At 46.0% G+C, this 20,017-nt stretch overlaps 2 protein-coding genes across 2 annotated transcripts; both read right to left on the bottom strand.

Moving 5' to 3' along the window:
- Positions 1-1,117: 1,117 nt before the first annotated feature.
- On the bottom strand, positions 1,118-12,370 carry slc30a5 (solute carrier family 30 member 5). The gene is made up of 16 exons (XM_086187637.1): positions 11,864-12,370; positions 11,482-11,604; positions 10,874-10,940; positions 10,628-10,713; positions 10,394-10,481; positions 9,239-9,326; positions 9,077-9,153; positions 8,572-8,742; positions 6,986-7,274; positions 6,257-6,465; positions 5,194-5,351; positions 4,981-5,110; positions 3,993-4,236; positions 3,686-3,912; positions 1,598-1,726; positions 1,118-1,403 (listed from the first exon to the last, which is right to left on the bottom strand). The coding sequence occupies exons 1-16, from the start codon at positions 11,932-11,934 to the stop codon at positions 1,233-1,235; spliced, it is 2,328 nt and encodes a 775-aa protein (XP_086043763.1). The 5' UTR covers positions 11,935-12,370; the 3' UTR covers positions 1,118-1,232.
- Positions 12,371-13,652: 1,282 nt separating this feature from the next.
- On the bottom strand, positions 13,653-19,981 carry LOC147244306 (annexin A1-like). Its single transcript, XM_086186752.1, has 11 exons — positions 19,736-19,981; positions 19,370-19,475; positions 19,152-19,246; positions 18,574-18,687; positions 17,688-17,778; positions 17,450-17,586; positions 17,198-17,291; positions 16,637-16,732; positions 16,230-16,288; positions 15,489-15,611; positions 13,653-15,412 (listed from the first exon to the last, which is right to left on the bottom strand). Exons 1-11 carry the CDS (start codon positions 19,802-19,804, stop codon positions 15,356-15,358), a joined length of 1,041 nt encoding a protein of 346 aa, XP_086042878.1. The 5' UTR covers positions 19,805-19,981; the 3' UTR covers positions 13,653-15,355.
- Positions 19,982-20,017: the final 36 nt, after the last annotated feature.

Genomic DNA, 20,017 nt, shown 5'->3' with positions numbered 1-20,017 from the left:
GAAGTTATTGTCAATAGAATCAGACTAGTAACCGTGTGGCCACCGTCATCCATGAGGCAATCGCTTCACCAGGGTCTTTCAGTCAAACTGAGCTCCCGCTCTGCGAGGTCATCTTACTCACTGTAACCAAGAAGCAGTCCGCGCGTACGTCTGATAACCTGCTTCTTTCAATGAGGTCCTCCACACACCTATCAGTGCTACACGTCTGACGTGGGAGGGGACACTCCCGTCCTCAGCCTCGCCCCGGAGATGACCAAGGTCGTTCTCAGCCCCTTTTTTTTCCACAACAGAGAATCAATAAAAGATCTGATTTCGTTGTTAAGGTGTCATCCTTGGACGTGAAAGGTTTACAGCCCGGGGCCTCCAGCCCGATGGCGGGGAGGAGGAGGCAGGTGTGAAGCCTGGGTGCAGGGAGAATTCACATCCTTACCAGCAGCTGACTGCCCTCCTAAACGGTCACCGCTCCTTCAGTGCTGCGGGTTTCAGAAACCAAACAACCGCCATAAATGAACGCAGAATCAAAAATAATAGTTCGCTCTTTGGTAGCGACCTCATTGTCCCAGGCGCACAAGTTTAACGAGCCAATGGCTGCTTTTGTGTTCAGGCTGTCTGGGGTACAGATCTCGGTAACCGTAGCAACAAAAGAGAGGAAGTCAGCCGGTGGGAGAGGTCAAACGTGCCTCCTCTCTCGTCGGCGTCACCCTGTCGTTCACCAAGGAGCTTCATTTTAAAAGAAACATTTCCCCACTCATTCTTAGAACAAGAAACGCCCGTCAAACGTGAAGGTTTTCTGCATCGGTCGTACACTCTGGCAACCACGGAACTTCCAGGACAATCATTTTAAGCCCTGATTAGTCTAGCGTCGGTAGATTCAGCTAAACTTTGAATGAGGCCCAATGATTCTTTTCTCCTCCAACTAAACAAAGCAAACAACCCAGCACTCGGCCAGGTAGCGTAGGATTAGAAACCGGTGTAGATTATAGGTGGCTAGTTTCTCAGACGTTTCACAGATAATCCCAGATGTGCACTGGCCAATGTTCCTCAAACGCATCGCTCTCACGTGAACTTCTCACATCTACTCAAGACACAAGACCCAAAGTAAAGGGAGAAGTCAGAGTAAAGACAAAACAAATATATTCAGATTTATTTAAACCACATACATTTACTGAACATTTCAATGAAAAACTGACTGAGGGTTGGAATCAAAGTCGCGTTTGGTCAACAGATGGACGTCACATGATACACGTCCCGTCATTTGGATATTTCATGGACTCGATCTGCCGCGTCATGGCCAAAACTTCATGAAAGCCGGTGCTGAGTCCAGACATGTGCTGGAAGTAGGCTTCCTTCTCCACCTGGACCGACAGGTTATTCACTCCAGCATCTTTCAAAATGGCCGTCACCTATGAACGAGGGGGATTTAGTCACAGACAGATCCCACTATTGCAACGTAAAGCTGCTGCCTGAGGATGAATCCTCCGGGGAACCTCAGTACCTGCCGCCATCAGACAGCCCCTTCCCTGGTATGATGCTGTAAAGCTGCCAGGTACGGGAGTCTGCAGGGTTAATGTCAGTAGACAGTGCTGTCGTTACCGACCTGCTGGATGATCCGCTGTTCCACCACGTCTGACATGATCTGCAGGTGGATGGTCCCCGCAATCACGTTAGCCGAGTGACGCCAGAAGTGAGGGTCTCTGTACGATACGACTCCCTCAATCTTCTCAATCTGAAACCAAAATCGGGAAAACACTGACTGACTGACTGTTTCTTTAAAAAGATGGGAATCATAAGAATATAATAAACCTGGGGGTTCTGCACACTTACGGGCTCTGCTGCAGCCACGTGGCAGACACACCTCGAGAGGAGCAGCCTGCCAACACGGAGGACTACTTTGCTACAGAGGAGCGCGTGTGTAGAGCGTGGAGCCGCCATTACAAGGAAATAGTGCAGAGGATTGATTTAAAAAGTGGAATCAAGTTAATTATAATTACAGTGTGGTATGAAGTTGATTGCCATGGGGGGGGGGGGGGGGTATGCATAGAAATGCTTGGAATTAAGTTTTCCCAGATTAGAATCTCTGAATTTGTCCTGGAGTTCACCAGTTGCTGCTCCTGATGCGCTTCGTTATCTGGTGAGCTGAATTCCTAGATGTCTTTGCTCGGCCATGAGAGGCTGCTGAACTTTGACCCGCGAGTGTGTTTGACACGTCAAGCTACTTTACAGTACTTGGCTGATACTGCTGTGACAGAGGAAGCTTCCTGATGCCCCCCCACGGGGGACCCAGACCCAGTCATAGGGTTCACTTCATGAAAGTCAAGTCAATGCCAGGGCAGGAACCAACCAGAGAAACCCTTGGTCCAACAAAAGAGTCAAACAGACGTTTAATTAGGACTCTGGTTCGTTGTGTGGGTGTTGTTTATCGAGATCATTACTGGAGTGTCTAGAGTACAGATAACAAATAAAACCATATCTTAAGAAACCTTAATAAACTGACTGCAGAGGTCTGAGGAGGGTGAGGGGTTTAGCACTAAAGTGCCCATGCATCTCAATCTTATGAACACTCTTCCAATTTAAAATGAATCTTTATGACACAAAGCAGTGAGAACAACTGAGGCTACAACCCCTCAGAAGGTGCTTAGTCTGTCCCTGCCAGGAATACTGGATCACATCAGGACAGATGTTGATTAAGCACTTTTCTCTTTGTGATATTAGCACCTTGATTGTTTGACAAATGAGACTTTGGTTTACTGAGAGCATCGTGACCGATTGATTGCCTGGCGAGCAGGAGACTACGAGTCAACGTGTCGAAGCGTCCTGATGAATCACAGGTATTAATGATAATGGCACTGGTAAATACAGGGATTTAAATGTATGTCAGTTCCAAATATCAATAATTGGTCTCCTTGACTTGTATCAACAACGACGAACTGTACCTGTCGACCCCTAGACAAACTATTGTGTTCACAACTATGGAGACTGAAAACCTGCACTGAAGCTGCATAACTCTCTAAATCTGTCACAAAAGAGAGGGAAGATGTAGGCTGAGCTCGTTCAGATACTTAGTTGGGCACCTAAACATGGAAGGACGTGCCAGATTTTCTTTACAGAAGTGGTGATTCCACAAAACAGGACAAAAAATATCTTTGCTGGCGGCGGCGCGGTGGTGCAGTGGTCAGCACTGTCGCCTCACAGCAAGAAGGTTCCAGGTTCCAGTCCCGGCTCCATCACAGGATCTTTCTGTGTGGAGTCTCCATGTTCTCCCTGTTCCTGTGTGGGTTCTCTCTGGTACTCCAGCTTCCTCCCACAGTCCAAAGACATCAAGAGGGGACGAGGCTGATTGATACTCTAAATTGACTGTAGGTGTGACTGTGAGTGTGAATGGTTGTCTGTCTCTATGTGTTGGTCCTGTGATGGACTGGTGACCTGTCCAGGGTGAACCCTGCCTCTCGTCTGAAGGCTGCTAAGATAGGCTCCACCCCCCTCCCGCAACTCTTAACAGGATAAGCGGAAGAAAATGGATGGATGGATCTTTGCTGGCCCGCGAACTCTGGACTTAACGTCAGCACGCAGCACCGGGTGGCTTCTCTCTGTGTAAGTGTTCTTGGGCAAACGTCTACAAACTCTTTTTTTAAATCATGTCTCGCAATGATTGGAAAAAAAACCACCATTGGTTTAAGGTTGTCACCTTTTCCAGGGCGCTGCTCAGGTCCTTCTCGTGCTCTGGTGGAGTTCGCAGAAGAAGAACCTCACAGGCGTCCTTGAGCAAAGGAATGACGCTGAGGAAAATGAGCGTAGCGATGAAGAGCGAGCAAATCGGGTCAGCAATCAACCAACCGAACTGCCGGATGAGAATTGTGGAGATGATCACGCCAACACTGCCCAACGTATCAGCCAGGACATGGAGGAACACGCCTAGGAGAGAAGGAGGAGGAGATCTCACCATTACTTCCTTTGGACAGCCTGCTCCTCAGTGCCTGGATTTAAACACACACCTCTCATGTTGGCATTCATGCCTCCGCCCCCTGAGCCATGCGAATGGCCGTGTCCGCCGTGTCCGCCATGCCCGTGTCCTCCGTGAGAGTGTCCGTGACCTCCGTGGCTGTGTTCACCATGGGAGTGGCCATGGTGAGAGTGGCCGTGGTCATGTGATGAGCAACTTTTCCCACCGTGGGAGTGAGCATGACTGAAAGCGCAGATTCCCACCAGGTTGACCAGGAGGCCACCGACAGACACCGGCTGCAGGAGACGGGAAACAGGACACCGATTTCAGACTGACTGGGACCGAAGGCCATCGATCCCCTGTGGCGTATACACTTTCACCCCAGATGAAGCTCAGTATACACTCAGCTCATTAAGTACATGAGGATCAAACCACAGCAGCATCATACAACATCACTGGAATAAATGCTCCCTCTAGTGGTCATTTTGAAGACAGAAATTTGTGTGTTATGGGAAACTCTTTCAACCTCCTGGCTGTAGCCAACACCTGTAAATGATCATTGCTAATGCTAACTGGTGAGACTGGGTGTAGCTTAGACGAGGCTTAACTTTGATTGGTGCGATAGAGAAAGTCAAATCTAAAGACTGGTCTTAACAAAGGCTATCTTAGTAGGTAGGACCAGGTTTAACAACCAGCAGCCAGTGCAGCCGGACCCAGGAAGGACCCAGAAACCATCCTCTCATTAGCTGGCCCCTCAACCCCAACGAGCCCAATTAGTAATGCAGTTGTTGAGACATCTGTAGACTTGACGCTGATAAGAGGACATGAACGTGGTTTATACAGTCAGACTGGACCAAAGCCCCCAACATCATGCAGCCGTTTCTACAGGCTCAGAAAAACTAATGGTGATAAATAAATGGAGAATATTTCCATTGTTGTACATTATTTTTCTGTACAAATTAATTCATAAATAACTGATCAGGAAGAATGAATGTTACTCCAGTGCATCAACATCAAAGCCGTGGAAGCCCGTTACTCACAGTCAGCATGTCTGTGTTTATATTCGGAGGATCCACCAGACGCGTGACCGACTCCACAAAGACAAAGAAAGCAATGACCATCAAGAACAGTCCGTTGATGAATCCTGAGAGGATTTCAACACGACCGTACCTGCAAAACACCACAAGATCCCACTTAAAACATCCTGCTGAATCTGAAATACTTTGAAATGTTGCTCTTGCTGAAGACGTTACCCGTAGGAGAAGATCCTGGTAGCTTTCCAGCGGGTCATTAGGGCAGCAAACAGACCGAGAACTAAAGCCGAGCAGTCAAACAGCATGTGGAAGCCATCGGAGATCAGCCCCAAGCTGTTGGTCCAAACACCGTAGAAGAGCTCCACAAAGGTGAACGCCTGAAACACGCAGACCAAACCTCATACAGCCGCACCTGAAGGGTTATTTCTTCAGTTAAATTCTCTCTAAACGACAAGAATGAGAAATAATCTCAATAAATTCACGGAAGTCCCTCAGTGCCGCTATTTTTACCCTTCAGATATGTTTTGCTTTCTCAGAATCTGTTACAAAGAGAAAATAATCCTGCTGGAGGGTCCTAGATTAAACACCACACATTTAAGTAGTGTAGTCTAGTCAACATTTGCCACTGAGAGACTTTCGTTCATTACTTTCTTTCCTTCTACTTCCTGTGTGCTGCCGTCCTCCTCGCTACGACAGCCTGGGAGCTCGTTGGATATCCAGTGCGAGCCAACATGCTGAAAATGGAACGCGGCAGGGATGTTCTTGCATTTCTATCGTACTTCCCCAAGTTTTATTTGAACAAGGCACTGCTGCTGCATCCTGGCCTTACGATTGGCATCAAGGAGCACAAACAAGCCAGAGCGGGGGGGGGGGGGGGGGGTTTCTACTCGAGCAGAAAGATAGCAGGTTGAGAAAAATGTATCTCCTGCAAAGGACTAACAAGCAGCATGAGAAACGTTTTCAAACTTCTAAAACAGCAAAATGTCTTGAAGATAAAATGTTCATCTTTACCCACCGAAAAGAACATCATACATGGATAATAACACACAACACACACACAATAACACACACATAGTGGATTAAATATAGAGGTCAAAGCAGATTTGAAGGAAATAAACAGTAGCGCAACACAGTCTGATCACCATGAGATTTCATCACTCGATTGGACTTTGAAGACTGGGATCTACGGTTTTGCTTTCCTCTGCGATTGTTAGAAATGTTGGAATGAAACACAATGAAACAAAAGTAAAATAAGAAAAATATATAAAGAAACTCTACCCACCAGGTTGAGACACAGGAAGTAGAAAATCTGTCTGGAGTCGTACTCCTCTAGGATCTGTTTGAGGGAGTCCTTGATGAATCGTGGGAGGGACTGGGAGGTGTGCTGCAAGGCGTCACCCATGAAGTTGTATAAAGGCGTCCCCTCAGGTGAGTAACCTACCAAGGTGCCCTTCTGACCTTTCTTTGACGGCGATGAAAGAATACTTGATGCTGAGGAACCAGAAGAGAGACAACATACGTGTCTGTTTATTATGACGCCGGCAGAGATGAAGTCCGCTTCCTTTGAAATCACGTCTGTGTGCTAAATCGGCACATTTTGGAGCGCGGAGTTAACCCTTAGTTCTTTTCCAGCCTGAGCCCTGTCAGACGTGGATGTGCACATGCACCTGAACACAAAACAGTGTGTACCACTTCAGTCTAAGCCTGTAGCACCCTGCCAAGCTGTAGTAGTTCAGGCAGCTCGTTGTAGGGCCGCTAAAAGCGTGTTTCAATGTTACTGTTGAGTACAATAAAAGCTGCATGGAGCTGATGTCTGTTTCACTTCATGAACTCGTCCAGCTCCCTCCCTCTTCCTGTGTCTTGGGCAAGACTTCATGCCATAACAAATATTTTTTTCTCCAACCGAGACAAATTAAAAGTACGTAGACACGCATTTAACTTCTTAGCATGAAAAGAAAACAGCAAATCAGGAAAGGAAACTGTCCTGCCGACTCCCACCTCCGTTACTTACACAGAATGAAGAAGATGGCGCTGACCAGGACCCCTCCAGAGAGCACATGCTCCGTGCTACTCTGCTGGGGGGGTTTGCTCATAGAACGCAACTGGTCAGTCAGCGGGTGGGTCCAGAAGTTAGCCAGCAGCAGGGCACTGAAGAAGAGAGCGACGGCGCCGTAGCGGGCGCACCTCGGCGTCTCCATCTTTGCACTGCAGATGGCTTCCACGTAAAACTCGAGGATCATCACAGAGAAGATGATCATCCCGAAAGGCAGAAAGAGGGAGGACCATGATTCTACTTTGCTCTGGGGTTGAGACAGAAGAGACAACAGACAGTGAAAGGACTGAAAAACAAGACGACGACCAAAGTAAAGGCTGCTTTCTCGAATCGGACTCAGTCAAACATAGACTGCATAGTTTGGGGCGTTTCAGTAGAAAGCTGACTAAACAAGGCGGTATCTTTACTAGTGACTCAAAATGGTGGTCTTGCATCACACTGTGAGAGAGGCTCTAGGCCAGTCTGACAAATACATGAGCGTGGCAGAAATTTAGGATGATTATCTCAGAACAGAGCCGCGCCTGGCAACAATTATGTTCAGCACTGATTAATCTGCAGATTTTCTCGTTATTTAACAACAACAACAACAACAACAACAACAAAATTCAGCAAAATATCGAGAAAATCTGAAAAATACTCATGGCAATTTGATGCGTTACTTCTTAGTCCATACAACAGCCCAAAACCTGACGACTCTCCATTTTCTGTCATACAGTAAAAAGCAAAAAGTCTTAAATCCTGTACACAAGAGTCATTTTTGCAAGTAAAAATGCACGAAACAATGAATTCTTATCAAAACAGCTGCCGTCTTCTTTTCTTTTGATGAAATAATGGGTTAAATGTTGCAACCCTGTGCCGCGCTGACTGCTGCAATAACCTGTCATACTCCAGCATGAAGCTGCAACCACACAGACACGCAAATAACAACATTCAACACCTGAGATCATGTCCACGTGGTTGTGTTCCTCTGCTTTAGTTTTGTCTGTATATGCAACTAATGCGAGGGCTTTCTTCAGCTTTGATTACACAGGACGACCTCCACAATCCTAACAGATCATGAGAGGACTGGGAGTTCACATTACATGACTGTCTTAAGCTGAAAGTTAATGACCGGGGATCTCACGCTGCAAGATTTCACTCCACAATTCAAGTCTGTCTCCTTCGTCTGTGCCAAATCCTGGATTAAACCAGGTTAGCGTTTATCCAAGTTTAGCGACAAAGTTGTTTGTCATTGCTGCGGCAAATGGAGACACGCTGCTGACGTTAAACTACGATGCTCTGTATTGACTTGCCTCACAGCCATACAGGTACTTTACTGATCAAGCCAAAGGTGAGTGGATTCACGTCGCACAGACATAAATGTACAGGGTCTCAGTCGGTAGGATTTATGGTCACAGAACGTGGAGTGAAACAAGATGCGTGGTCTATGAATCTTGGCCGATGTCTCTCCAAACATCCACCTTGAAAGCTCCAGAGCTGTAAAAGCCAGACAGAGACGACATCACCCAGTACACCCCACACATCAAGATTCCTCGTCGTCTTACTTCTGTGGTGGCAGACAGCACCATGACCCAGGGCAGCAGAACCATGGCAGACACCAGGTTGTCCAGAGCATACAGGCGTTTGGCTCCACCTATTTCCACAGACAGCTTCCTGGAGGCCGTGTGGAAGCCCACCTTGAGGCACAGGGAGACCACCAACAGCACAACACCACCCTGAGGAGATGTAGAGGATCACACAGATTTTCTACCTTGGCAGTAACTCAAAGCGCTTTACGTCATCTCATTCGCCCAGTCTCACACACACACACACACACACACACACAGATGATGGAGTTGCCATGCTAAGTGCCAACCAATTCATGAGGAGCAATTAGGGGCTCAGTATCTTGCTCAAAGACACTTTGACAAGCTCATCGGGGGAAGTGAGGATCGAACCGGGGACCCTCGGTCCTCAGAGGAATGACATTAACATGGAAAGAAAGATTGTGTTCTTCTTTCCATCTCACACTTCACATAAAATTAAATGCATCGCATTGGCTTTGCTTACTTTGTGATCTGCAACCCCTAAAAAAGCAATGGCGGTGTAGAGGAAGTGAGTGAGCGCGCTATCATGATGTCCCTCAGCTAGTTAGCGGAGTGAAGGAAAGCACCGTCCAAACAGAGACACATGACAGCCAACAATGTCAGGCCAATGAACTGTTAAGGATACGGTGCTCCGCCATCTTTGCCATGAGATCATCGTTGTCAAAGAGGAGCAGGCAGATCACAGCGATGATGAAAAACGCGGCGCCTCTGGTCTGGAAAAACAAACACAGTCCAGCACAGTCATTTCATTTCAAACAGGATCAAAACGAGGTCGTGACGACCACGAAACGTAGCAGAGCACATTCTTTGCAACCTTTACAGTTTCGGGGTCCTTACAAACCTGCTGCCCAGCTCTCACGATGAGGTCACCACATGACCACAAAGCGCTGACTGATTTAGTAAAAGCTATGCTAATCAAAGGATCGTTCTGGTTCATGCAACTAGGCTCTAAATCGTCAAAAGTTAAATGTGTGTGTGTGTGTGTGTGTGTGTGTGTTATGTGAAAATAAAATGACATGAGCTGACTCCAAATGTCATTCATGGATGTGTGGGATGGACAGTGCGTATAATCATTTTAATAACTGTTAAACTGCTGTGAAAAAGGTGACACACACAAATGATCCCGAGGTAAATTTGGTGAAACATCAGTGAGTCCAAACAGAGTCTGTTGATGTGAGGGGTCATCATGTCGAGAGAAACCAAAAGAGAAGCGGCCGTCAGGCTTTTCAACCTCATTTGAGCGTCATGGACCAGAGGTCACTGGGAATATTTGACTGGTGGGAGCCGTGACCCCTACATCCTAACCCCAGCAAACACTTTGCCAAAACCTCTGCTCCTTTAAACACAGCCACCAAGGCTCACGCACCGTCACTACTGCAACTTTCGAATCTCAGGACAATGCAAAGTTCGTTAAAAGCTACTTTTGTGTCAAAATACCATTTTAAATTAAATATTGCGGTGCTGCAGAAATGTGCTGCCTACACATAGTTTACTACAGACGTCACAAAACATCTTTGTCTGAGTTTCAGATTCCCACACTCACAAAAAAAAAAACACCATTATCACTTCAGATGTTACTTCAATAAAAAAAGAGAACGCGATAAAAATTCTCATTCCCTCTGAAATCGCAATAAAATCGCAGTGAGATGCTTTTTCTAAATCGTGCGGCCCGGCCGCACAGCGATGAAGCAACCACGACAGAGTCGGAAAAACAAATGTGAGGCAACATATACCAGGGATGAGACCGAGGACGAAAGCTGCTTATTTCATGGGGACCCACCTTGGACGGCCCCCCTCCTGAATTTGTGAACAATACACCCAGGAGAGCGATGACCACCACATCGCTGTGTTCAAACAGCAACAACGTCCTAGAAGAGACACAGGTTCAGTCAGCTGGTACGGCGTGGGCGATAAATTACAGCTTTTCTCATCTTCCTCATTAAACTGCACAAGCGTACACGCAGAACACAATGACAACACATCACGTGTGCGTGGTGACACCAAGATATTTTACCTTAGAGGTCCACAGAGAGTCAGACCAAAGAAGCCCAGCAGGGCTATGACGCAGCTAAAAACGGCATGCTTTAATAACTTGATCCACTGCAGAGGAGAAGAATACGGAAGAAAAAACAAGTTAAGCATCACGACAGGACACGGTGGGTTTACTGAGCACTCACAACAGGATGTGTTTAAATAAAGAGTACCTCCACTCTTTGTTTTAAACTGAAAAAGAAATTAAAGAGGACCAAATCCAACCAACCTGTCTTTTTGTGATGACTTTGCCAGAGGAGAAAGGCTTTTGAAAGAAAAGCAAAATAACTGCACTCCTGGGGAAGGAGGAAATCCCTGTTAGCATGCAAGTCATCAACCCTAAACATCTACGAGTGAACTGGTATTCTTAGCAACGATCTGACGTGCCTGCTCCGGCTGATTTGGATCATGATAGCCAATGATCGATGGATATAACCAAGGATTAAATGATATGCACATTTGGTACATACTGAAAAACACAAGCAAGCATTGTGAATTTGAAAAAAGTAATGTTTTTATTCATTTCCAAGACATTTTGGAAAAACCAGAAAAACCATTTGTTTACCACATTGCTTCTTCATCGCAAACAACAGACGATGAGCAAAGACTAAAAGACGACCGAAGCTGGGCTGACTGAAATACTGAATATCGGTAGAACAGCCTGCATTCACCTGCATTCCAATTAAGATTGGCCTGATGTTTCACCTCTCATATGGAGGACCTCTGCTTTTCTGACTGGTGGGGTCCTTTCACTCTTAGTTACACCATGACATAAATGACACATCAAATTAAACAGCTGAGAGTGATAGGCTCTGGGGAGACGGGAGGAACACTCACCCTAACTTCAGTATGAAGATGAAGTGGACAACATGGACCACTTTGAGGATATCATAGGATTCAAATATCCCAAGGGCCTTGAGGATCTTTGAGACAACCAGTAAAACTATGTACCTGGTTAACCTGCAGACAAAAACGGACAGTACGAGCTGGGTGACAGGACAAGGTAAGTCTGCAACTGCCAGGCTTGTACACAATCAGCAGTTGAAATAACTTAAACTTACTAGATATACCCGACATCATGTACACACACAGTATGTATCATTAAAGTATTCAAATACTGATCAATTCAGAAAATATCCAGTATATGAAGCGATCGATTTTCGCGGGTTAAGTGGACGTTAATATACTTTTAGAGACATCAGTTTGATGAGAGGCATACCTGGAGTCGGGCACCTCAACCATGCCCAGTTTTCCCCCAGAAAGTACGTTGCTGCTGTATTTCTCCTCCATTGTCAGCCGGCCGGTTCAACCATTTATGTTCCCAGCGCACTCAACATTACTGTTATCTACAGAGTGGCGCCGCAGGGAAGGCCATTTATCGTTAAACAGTAGAGACCGGCTCGTATTGGCTCATAATCACTGGAAAACCAACCCGAATCGACTCCTTCTCCTGTCAGCTGGCTAACAAGCTAACCAGTTAGCGAGCCTGGAGCCAGCTGGCATGTCAGCTAGCGTCTACCCGAGCCTCCTACCGACAAACCGCCCTCGATATACCAGCGACGTCCGTAGCCCGCCTCGCTTTCTGTAACAGAATTAATGATAACAAACACAATGACAATTCCGAGCGTGATGAAAAGATAAAACAACCAAGCAAGCTGGAGAGGGGAAAACTCAAGCCAGTACTTCCGGACACGGTAAACAATCCACGTCACGTGAGCACGTTCGCGACGTTGATCATGCGCAGTTTGGGGTTTGCGCATGACATTGGAGAGACTTTTTTTTTCAGTTCTCTTTCGTTTTTGTTTTTAACCGTTAAAGCTCGTGACATTTCCAGACAGAGCGAGAACCGTCAGGGACTGTCTGTCGCAGGACTTTGACTTATCAGCTTATGTTTGTGAGCCGGTATATCAAACTGTCATTGTCTTGATTCACTGCCAATCGCCCTAATGATTGGCAGGTGTCACCTGGAGACAGCCACGCCTCCTCCTCAGCCCAGGTGTCAGTAGCATGAGTGGAGGATGCAATCACAGGATCGCCGTCCCTTGTGTCTGGGACGTTCTACCCGCTGTCTCAGATCGTTGAGGAGCCTCGTTTTCTTTTGTGAATTACGTTCTTTTTGTTTACTATCATAAAAATGTTCCTATCTTGAATTTGACAATAGCATAAATCTACACTCTGACATGTGATGTTACTCACAGTGTCGCATGGCGCTCAGAACATCTTCATTACCAAATCAGGGCGAACACACGGTCAGTGCTGAGCTGTGTGTTTTGCATGGTCCTACTCAAACGTATATGTTAGAACAGAAGATGTGCAGCGTTACCCAATGTTGCCATGGTCAAGAATGCCAGCATGACCACCCATCACAAGCTGTCGTGGTGAACAGTTGATGCTGAATGGAGATGTGAGGGGGAATTCCACAGTACATAGCTTGATTATAACACCGGCCGGTGACAGGGTTGAACACAGTGGCCAAAATATCTGAAACATTCAGTGCCTCGGGATGCCTAAATATTCTAAGTGCTATTCATTCATGAAATAATGATAAAAATGGCAATAATTAAAATAGCAGTGGCTTTTCTCCTTAAATTAAAACAATCATTACCTGGTCTCTTTAGACTATGTGGCTTTCAGCCACGCCAATTACCTTTCCTCTTTTTTTAAGTTTCCTCACCCTAAATTATTAAGCAGCGATTACATTTTGTTATCGTCTCAGTCAAGCGAGGGGATTTTGTTGCTGGATCGACAAAGTTTTAAGGCAACAAAAAGAACCATCCAAGTGGAAGTGGAATATAGGGTGTGAATATTGAAGGGTCAGATGAGGTCCAATGTCAATAAACTCACACAATTCTCTGTAGTTCTCATGCGTTTCTCAGTCTTGCAGGAGACGCTGAAGCCCCCCCGACGACGTCTGTTCCTGTTTGTTTCTTTGGCTTTTTTTTCCTTGCAGCGTTCCTCGTTATTATTCAAATAAAAACTATTCAGAATCTTGAATCTATCCCTGTGCTTCTTGTGTCTTTCCTCTCCCCAACCTTTCAGATATCCAGAATAAATCAAATAATTGTATGCCATAGGATTCCATCTTTATTTTACCTAATGAGTTTATTTTACTATATGTTGTAAATAAGTCAACTTATGGCTCCAGGCAACCAAAAGGAATTGTAAGATGGGAGGTATTTGGGCACAATATACCTTTTAAAACTAAACTATTTGGACAAAGGACAGAATTTGGGTGTCATACACCTTAAAGCCTAAAATAATTTGATAGGAGAAGCATACACTTGCTGGAATGCACTTTTCCAAATCGGTAGATGGCGCTGTCGGGAGAAAACAGGGTCCTGGGATTGCAACCCTGCAAACGACGTCCTGAGACTGCAAACGCACGCAGCTGGAAGAACCTCCGCCACCTTGTTGAGGTGAGCAGATGAATTCATGTTACAGGACACAAAACATCGGTATGGGTCATGGATATTTTGTTAGTTTCAGCTTTGATGTCAACCTGATCTTCATTTTCAAATAAGGTCAACTTCCTGATGTGAAATTGCCATCCAGTAGTTGGTGAAGAAGCTGGAGCTGTGTGTTATGGGCACCACTGAGGGTAAACCAGACAACAGGGGGCACTTCCTCTCTGTCCCTAACTGGTTCCACACAAATGAAAACAAAGGAAATACAACACTTAAATTACCTTAACTACTGCAAACCAATTGTAATATACTCATTAATTAACTTGGTAAATTTGTTATTTATACTACTGCATCTGACCACTAGATGGTAGCATGCGTTTGGTGACGCTGGTTTGAAAGTACAGACGATGGCCGGAGCAGCCCCCAGCAGGCCGTCGCCATACATTTCACATTATCATTGCAGTAACTGGGAAGTTCACCTTAGTCAGGAGTCAGTCGAGCCAGGAACATGCTGCCGCTTTGTTGGGACTTCTAAATTGAATTAGAGGTCAAATTTAGACACTAAACTGAGCACAAGAACATGAACCTCCAGTTCTATGCTAACCGATGAAGCTTAGTCAGCTGCCCACAACAGCCAGACAGTCGCCATGAGTAAAATCCTAGATTTATCCCATGTGGTTTCACAATTGTTTAAAATATGAAGCAAATACACTCCATCTTTCCCCAAACTGCATTCTGATAGGACACGCCCCTCTCTGCTCCTGCTAGGGGAACGTTAGCGAGCTAGCTAGAGCTGTATTCTGCCACCAAACACATCGCAATGCTCCTGATGGACGCCTTGGCGGCACATACCAGGCAGAACATCCAATCACAGGCCGCCTGGAGGGCAACGTGTACCTGCCAATCAGAAGCAGGATGGAGTTGGTCTTCCTAGAATGTGGCACAGGAGGTTAGCGAGTGATCCAATCTAGATTTTAAAAAAAAAAAAAGGTTACTGGACGTAACGCCAGTTCTGTGAGCACGTGCCTGTGTCTGCCTGGGACACAGATCAGGCGTCCTGGATTTAACGAGCTTGACAAAATTTAATTAGCAGTTTTGATGAGCTTCATAGCTTGCAACAAAGTTTGGTCTCCCCTTTTCTTTATTTTCCCTCTTTATGTCTGTTACATCCAGTAGATTAGCTTCTCATGTTATCTTTGTGACTTCTTATCCGTGGCGTTCATGGCGTTACTGCAATGACTTGATTCGAGCGTTTGGACAGAGGTGACATTCCCGTGTCCTCCGACTCCAGCTGTTACTTCAACATGTCAGTGGGGGCCACACAGTCCAAGCAGGATTTTCTGGAAATGGGTTTTGGTGTCGTTCTGTGGTAGAGACAAAGATGACGTCAGCCGGATGAACATGGACACCATTCTGCGCTGCTGGAGTACAGGGTTTTACCACTATGTCCTCCTGCAGGCTTGTGTCATACATGGCCCTGTATTGTTCTACGATCTTCTTCAGGTCGACCTCAGAGCGGCTGACCAGCACCCTGATCAGCGTCTCCTCACACGTGCCGTAGCGCTGGGAGGATGAAGCAGAGCGGCAGTCACGGACCAAGCAGAAAACAAAGAGCGCGTGCAGGTGCCTGATCCTACCGACTCAGTGAGGTTTATATACTTGAGCTGTGTCCGATTTTAGAGGAGAATGTCAACTTTAGGGGAAACACACATGTTGGCCAGAAAAGAAGACAGATACTCCTCCCTCCTGTGAGAGGTCACTACAGATCTGAGACCAGCGGAGACCAGCTCAGCTCGATGAACGGTAGCAGACGGAAAGTGTTAGCATACCTCTGGCTAAAGATATCAACTGTTCTCCCCAATAGTCCTGCGTTCATAAAACGAGGGCGGGGCCAGGAATTGATCGTCCCGGAAGCATACGAGTAGGGCTGATCAGAAAATAGCCTGCTTCTTCCCAGATGGTTTTAAATTTACAGGAAGTGGGCAACGGATAATGTTTGTATATTTCTATCCAAAACTGTTATGTGAATATTAGGAATTCATTGTGATCAGCATTGAGTCTCTGTCTCTCCTCCCTCTAACAGATCTGGACTGTTTCCTTTTCCCTCATTAAATCAGCTGATAATCAGCTGATGCATGGACCGGATATTAGTTTGGTAGTCATGGAGGACATCGTTCTCACCCTCATGGCCCGATGGAGTTTCTCAGCAAAGAAGGCCGGTGTGTTCCAGGCGCACTTCACTAGACATCAGACACACAGAGTTTAGCGTGAGTAGTAGTGACTTCCCCTGATGTCACAGTGCTGGGCTGTCATGACACCTCGTGCCACTTGTTGCACACCGGGCCCATCAGAGCTGCTGCTTCACGCACTTTTCCATAGTTAGGCTTGTTTAAGTGGAGAATCTGTTTGAATTCATGCATTCATTTTTCAGGTTGCCTTTTTGTTAACTCTACTTCTTGTGGGACATCACACCATGAGGCACTGCTCAGTAAACTCTTAAACTGTTCTGCTGCGGCTGTTACAAGAGAACCCCTTCGTCATGGTGACACCACATCACACCAGGAGAGAACAGGTGACAGCTCCCTCACCGACGTCAATCAGGCAATCCTCGATGTGTCCCTTCAGATGCAGGTCCAGGGCTTTAGGTAATGTAAGGTCACTGACCAGGGCGTATTTCTGGAATGCTAATAGATTAAAAAAACACACACACACACACACACACACACACACACACACACACACACACAAAACAAAGTCAAGAGAAATAGCACTGCATGATGTATCTGAAGCATTTCTGGAATTGAAATTGTTCGGAAGAAACCTTTTCAGTTCAAAATACAAATCTAAACAAGTCTTTAAACGTTTTTTTCCTGATAGATGATTTTACACGGAGCAAACTAGCGAGATGAGATGATAACAAAAAATCATTTTTTTGAAAAATCATGCTAGCTTGGCTCTATTTTTCCTACACCGCTGGGTGTGTTTTACCTAGATGAGTGTGGTTCCACCTGTTTGGCCAGGTGTGTGTGTGTGTGTGTGTGTGTGTGTGTGTGTGTGTGTGTGTGTGTGTCAAATTCAGGCACAGTCTTGAATAGTCTCTGCTGAGTCATCAGTAAAAGCGGGCGCATTCACACACGTCAGTCACTCACTCTTGGAGAGTTGAGGTCCGCTGCGTTTGGTCAGGATGCCAATGAAGGTGGAGATGGTGATTCCTTTGGCGTTCTCACCGGCCTCGAACAGAGTCTGCAAGCACAAAGCAGACCAGTTCATGCAGGAGGTATTTTCTTGTGAACAAACCCAACCAACGAGGCCCCACACCCTGGGAATTATCCAGGATTACACTGAATTAAAAACAAAAATAAACCAAACAGAAATAGTCAAGTTGATTTCCCTGACTTTACCTCTGCATCTTTTTGGGCCAGAGCCATGTCAACTTCAGCGCTCTCATCCTTGTTTCCCTCCAGCATGGCCAGAAGGGCCGTGGTGAAATCTCCACTGGTTTCATCCTTAATCACTTCCTCCAAGTCTTTGTTATACACTGAAAAAGGACGAACACGCACAACATTGCAAAGGAGAGTAGTGTCGTCATCGCAGGGGTTCAGTTATTGACACTCCTCTTAGTTGTGTGTCAGGACAAACCTTCTTGGAAGACTCTCTTGATCTCATGAATCTCTTGGTTTGTTCTTGTGGCCAGAATCTCCACCAGGAGATCTTCATGTGTCCCCAGTCCCTGTGGAGACAGGCACGGTTAACCAAGGGTTCCTCTGACAGAGGGAGCGAGGTTATCGATGGTGTTTTGGTTTGTCTGTCTGTCGGTGAGCAAAAGACACATAAATATGAGTCTGACTTTCACTGAACGTGGTGCTGGCATGTATGAGCTAAGGAGGAATTCACTTTTTGCTCTGTGGCTGACACCTCCCAGCGAGTCACACTGGTCCTCATTGAATTCGGTCAGAAACACCACACATGAAGTTGGTGTTTGTTACAGTAGGTAAGCCTGATCTACCGTCACCATTAGACTGACATCAAAATTACATTGTGTTGTCTTCATGTGATGTGCATTAACGTAAGTGTTTGTTCTCTAGTGCCACCTAGTGGACACGGGACCTGATAACGCGCACCACGGCGCAGCACTGGTCTGCGTCTTTACGCCACATCTAAATATCACCAGGTTTCGCCTCCCGCCGGTTACATGACTTGAAGGACGGGAGCAAAGAGTCACGAGAAGCCATCAGGCTGTGCTTCCTGTCTGCCAGACTGAATTAGAAATATCCCTCTGCAGGTAAAACACTTTTGTGCTTAGCATCTCATGAATGAGCCTCACTTTGTTGATGATGTAGTTGGGCGCCATTTTTAGTTAACAGTGGAGATTCTGCTCATAAAAAGGAGCTTTACATGATGATGCACACACCTCAGAATGTTAAACCTCTAGATCAGATAAGAGAAGACAAATAAGGTGAAATGAACAATACGATGAACGGTGCCGTGTTCAATTATTTTATACGGACCACTGACGCACGAGTACCTTTGTGGCATCCCTGAACAGGTAGGCATCAAAGTGAGCTGGCGTCATCAGCAGAGCCAGAGTTACATCCTCCAAATCTGACCGGAGAGCTGACTTCAGAGCTTCATCCAGCTTCTGCAACACAGAGAAAGCCAGCACACAGCGTGAGGGTGCTGGAGTTCATTTGATGCATTTCCAACGGACTGCTGCAGAGAATTAAAGCTGCGCGGGAGATGGTGCATGCCATGATTGTAGTATCTACATCACCTTGTTGATGCTACAAGTGTGGGAAGGGTTCCATTTCTAGCAAATATCAGAAAAACTAAGACTCAAATTGGATTAACAGCATGATATTGTTGATGATTGGGGTTTTTTTTTATTTCCTCTAAAAAAAAGTTACACAGTTTAACAAGAAATTCCATCTGGTTTAAGATGGGATGGCTTTTACAGTTTTACATAAGAAAATAGGTAAAGGATTTGTGTGTTAAAACTGTAAAAGCTCGCCACACTGCACACTGAAGAAAGCAGCTGGAAATTGTATGTATTGATTCATTTTCACGACTGAAACTTGGTTTCCGGCTTTAGTTGAGTCATCTTACTTCTCCAGTGGAAGCTTCATAAACCACCTTGATCTTCTGTCGCTGCTCGTTGTTTCTCCTCACCAGGACTGAAATGATCACGTCTTCATCCACTCCTGCGAGGGGGAATACGGGCTTTACCTCACTCTTTGTCTGGTGACTTTGTCGTGTTTTAAAGTTCCTGATGCAAACATGCTGCTTGATTTGCAAAGTTCATTACATCATCTGAGCACACGCACCTTTGCTTTCAATGGCACTCTGAAGAATCGCGGCATCCTTGCTAGCATTGAAGTCGGGGTACGGGGTCACCGTTCCATAAAACTTGGGTTTCAGCTTACCCTTCACCTGCAAGAATATGCAGACGTACAGGTGCTTTTCAAACCTCAGTAGAGCGACACTTTCAACTTTAATCTTATGTGTTCCAGTTTCATCACAGGGCAAAGTGACAGCAAGGAGACGCACAGGGGTTCAAAGGTGGTCTCCTGGAGTCCTGCTTAGCGTGTCAGAAACCTCGACACGATATCTGTCGGTCCGTGGAACCCACTCAACCCAACCTGGGGTTTTCAAAGAAATCGGGTTTGCTATTCAAGGCATCTGATACTCACTTTGATGGTGTCATCCTCTGGGTCTCTATTACGAACAATGTTTTCATAAAATTTCTTGAAGAAAGACATCTTTCCTTGACCGGGAGGTTCAAACCAACGTGCTGCTGTAGACTGAAGAAGGGAAAAACAGGAATTTAAGGCGATTTCAGTTTAACTTCCTCTTGAGTCTGTATGTAGACACTCGAAACCTCCAGAGGACAGCCTCCACACCCAAGTCTGTCGATGTGCAGTGTTGGTCCAAGTATTTGGCTGACACTGCAGCAGCTCCACCCATTGAACGAC

Source organism: Aulostomus chinensis, chromosome 19 (genome assembly GCF_037954235.1).
Source record: "Aulostomus chinensis isolate RoL2024-O1b breed Wild chromosome 19, RoL_Achi_v1.0, whole genome shotgun sequence".
Classification (NCBI taxonomy): domain Eukaryota; kingdom Metazoa; phylum Chordata; class Actinopteri; order Syngnathiformes; family Aulostomidae; genus Aulostomus; species Aulostomus chinensis.
This window is presented reverse-complemented; position numbering and strand designations above follow the sequence as displayed.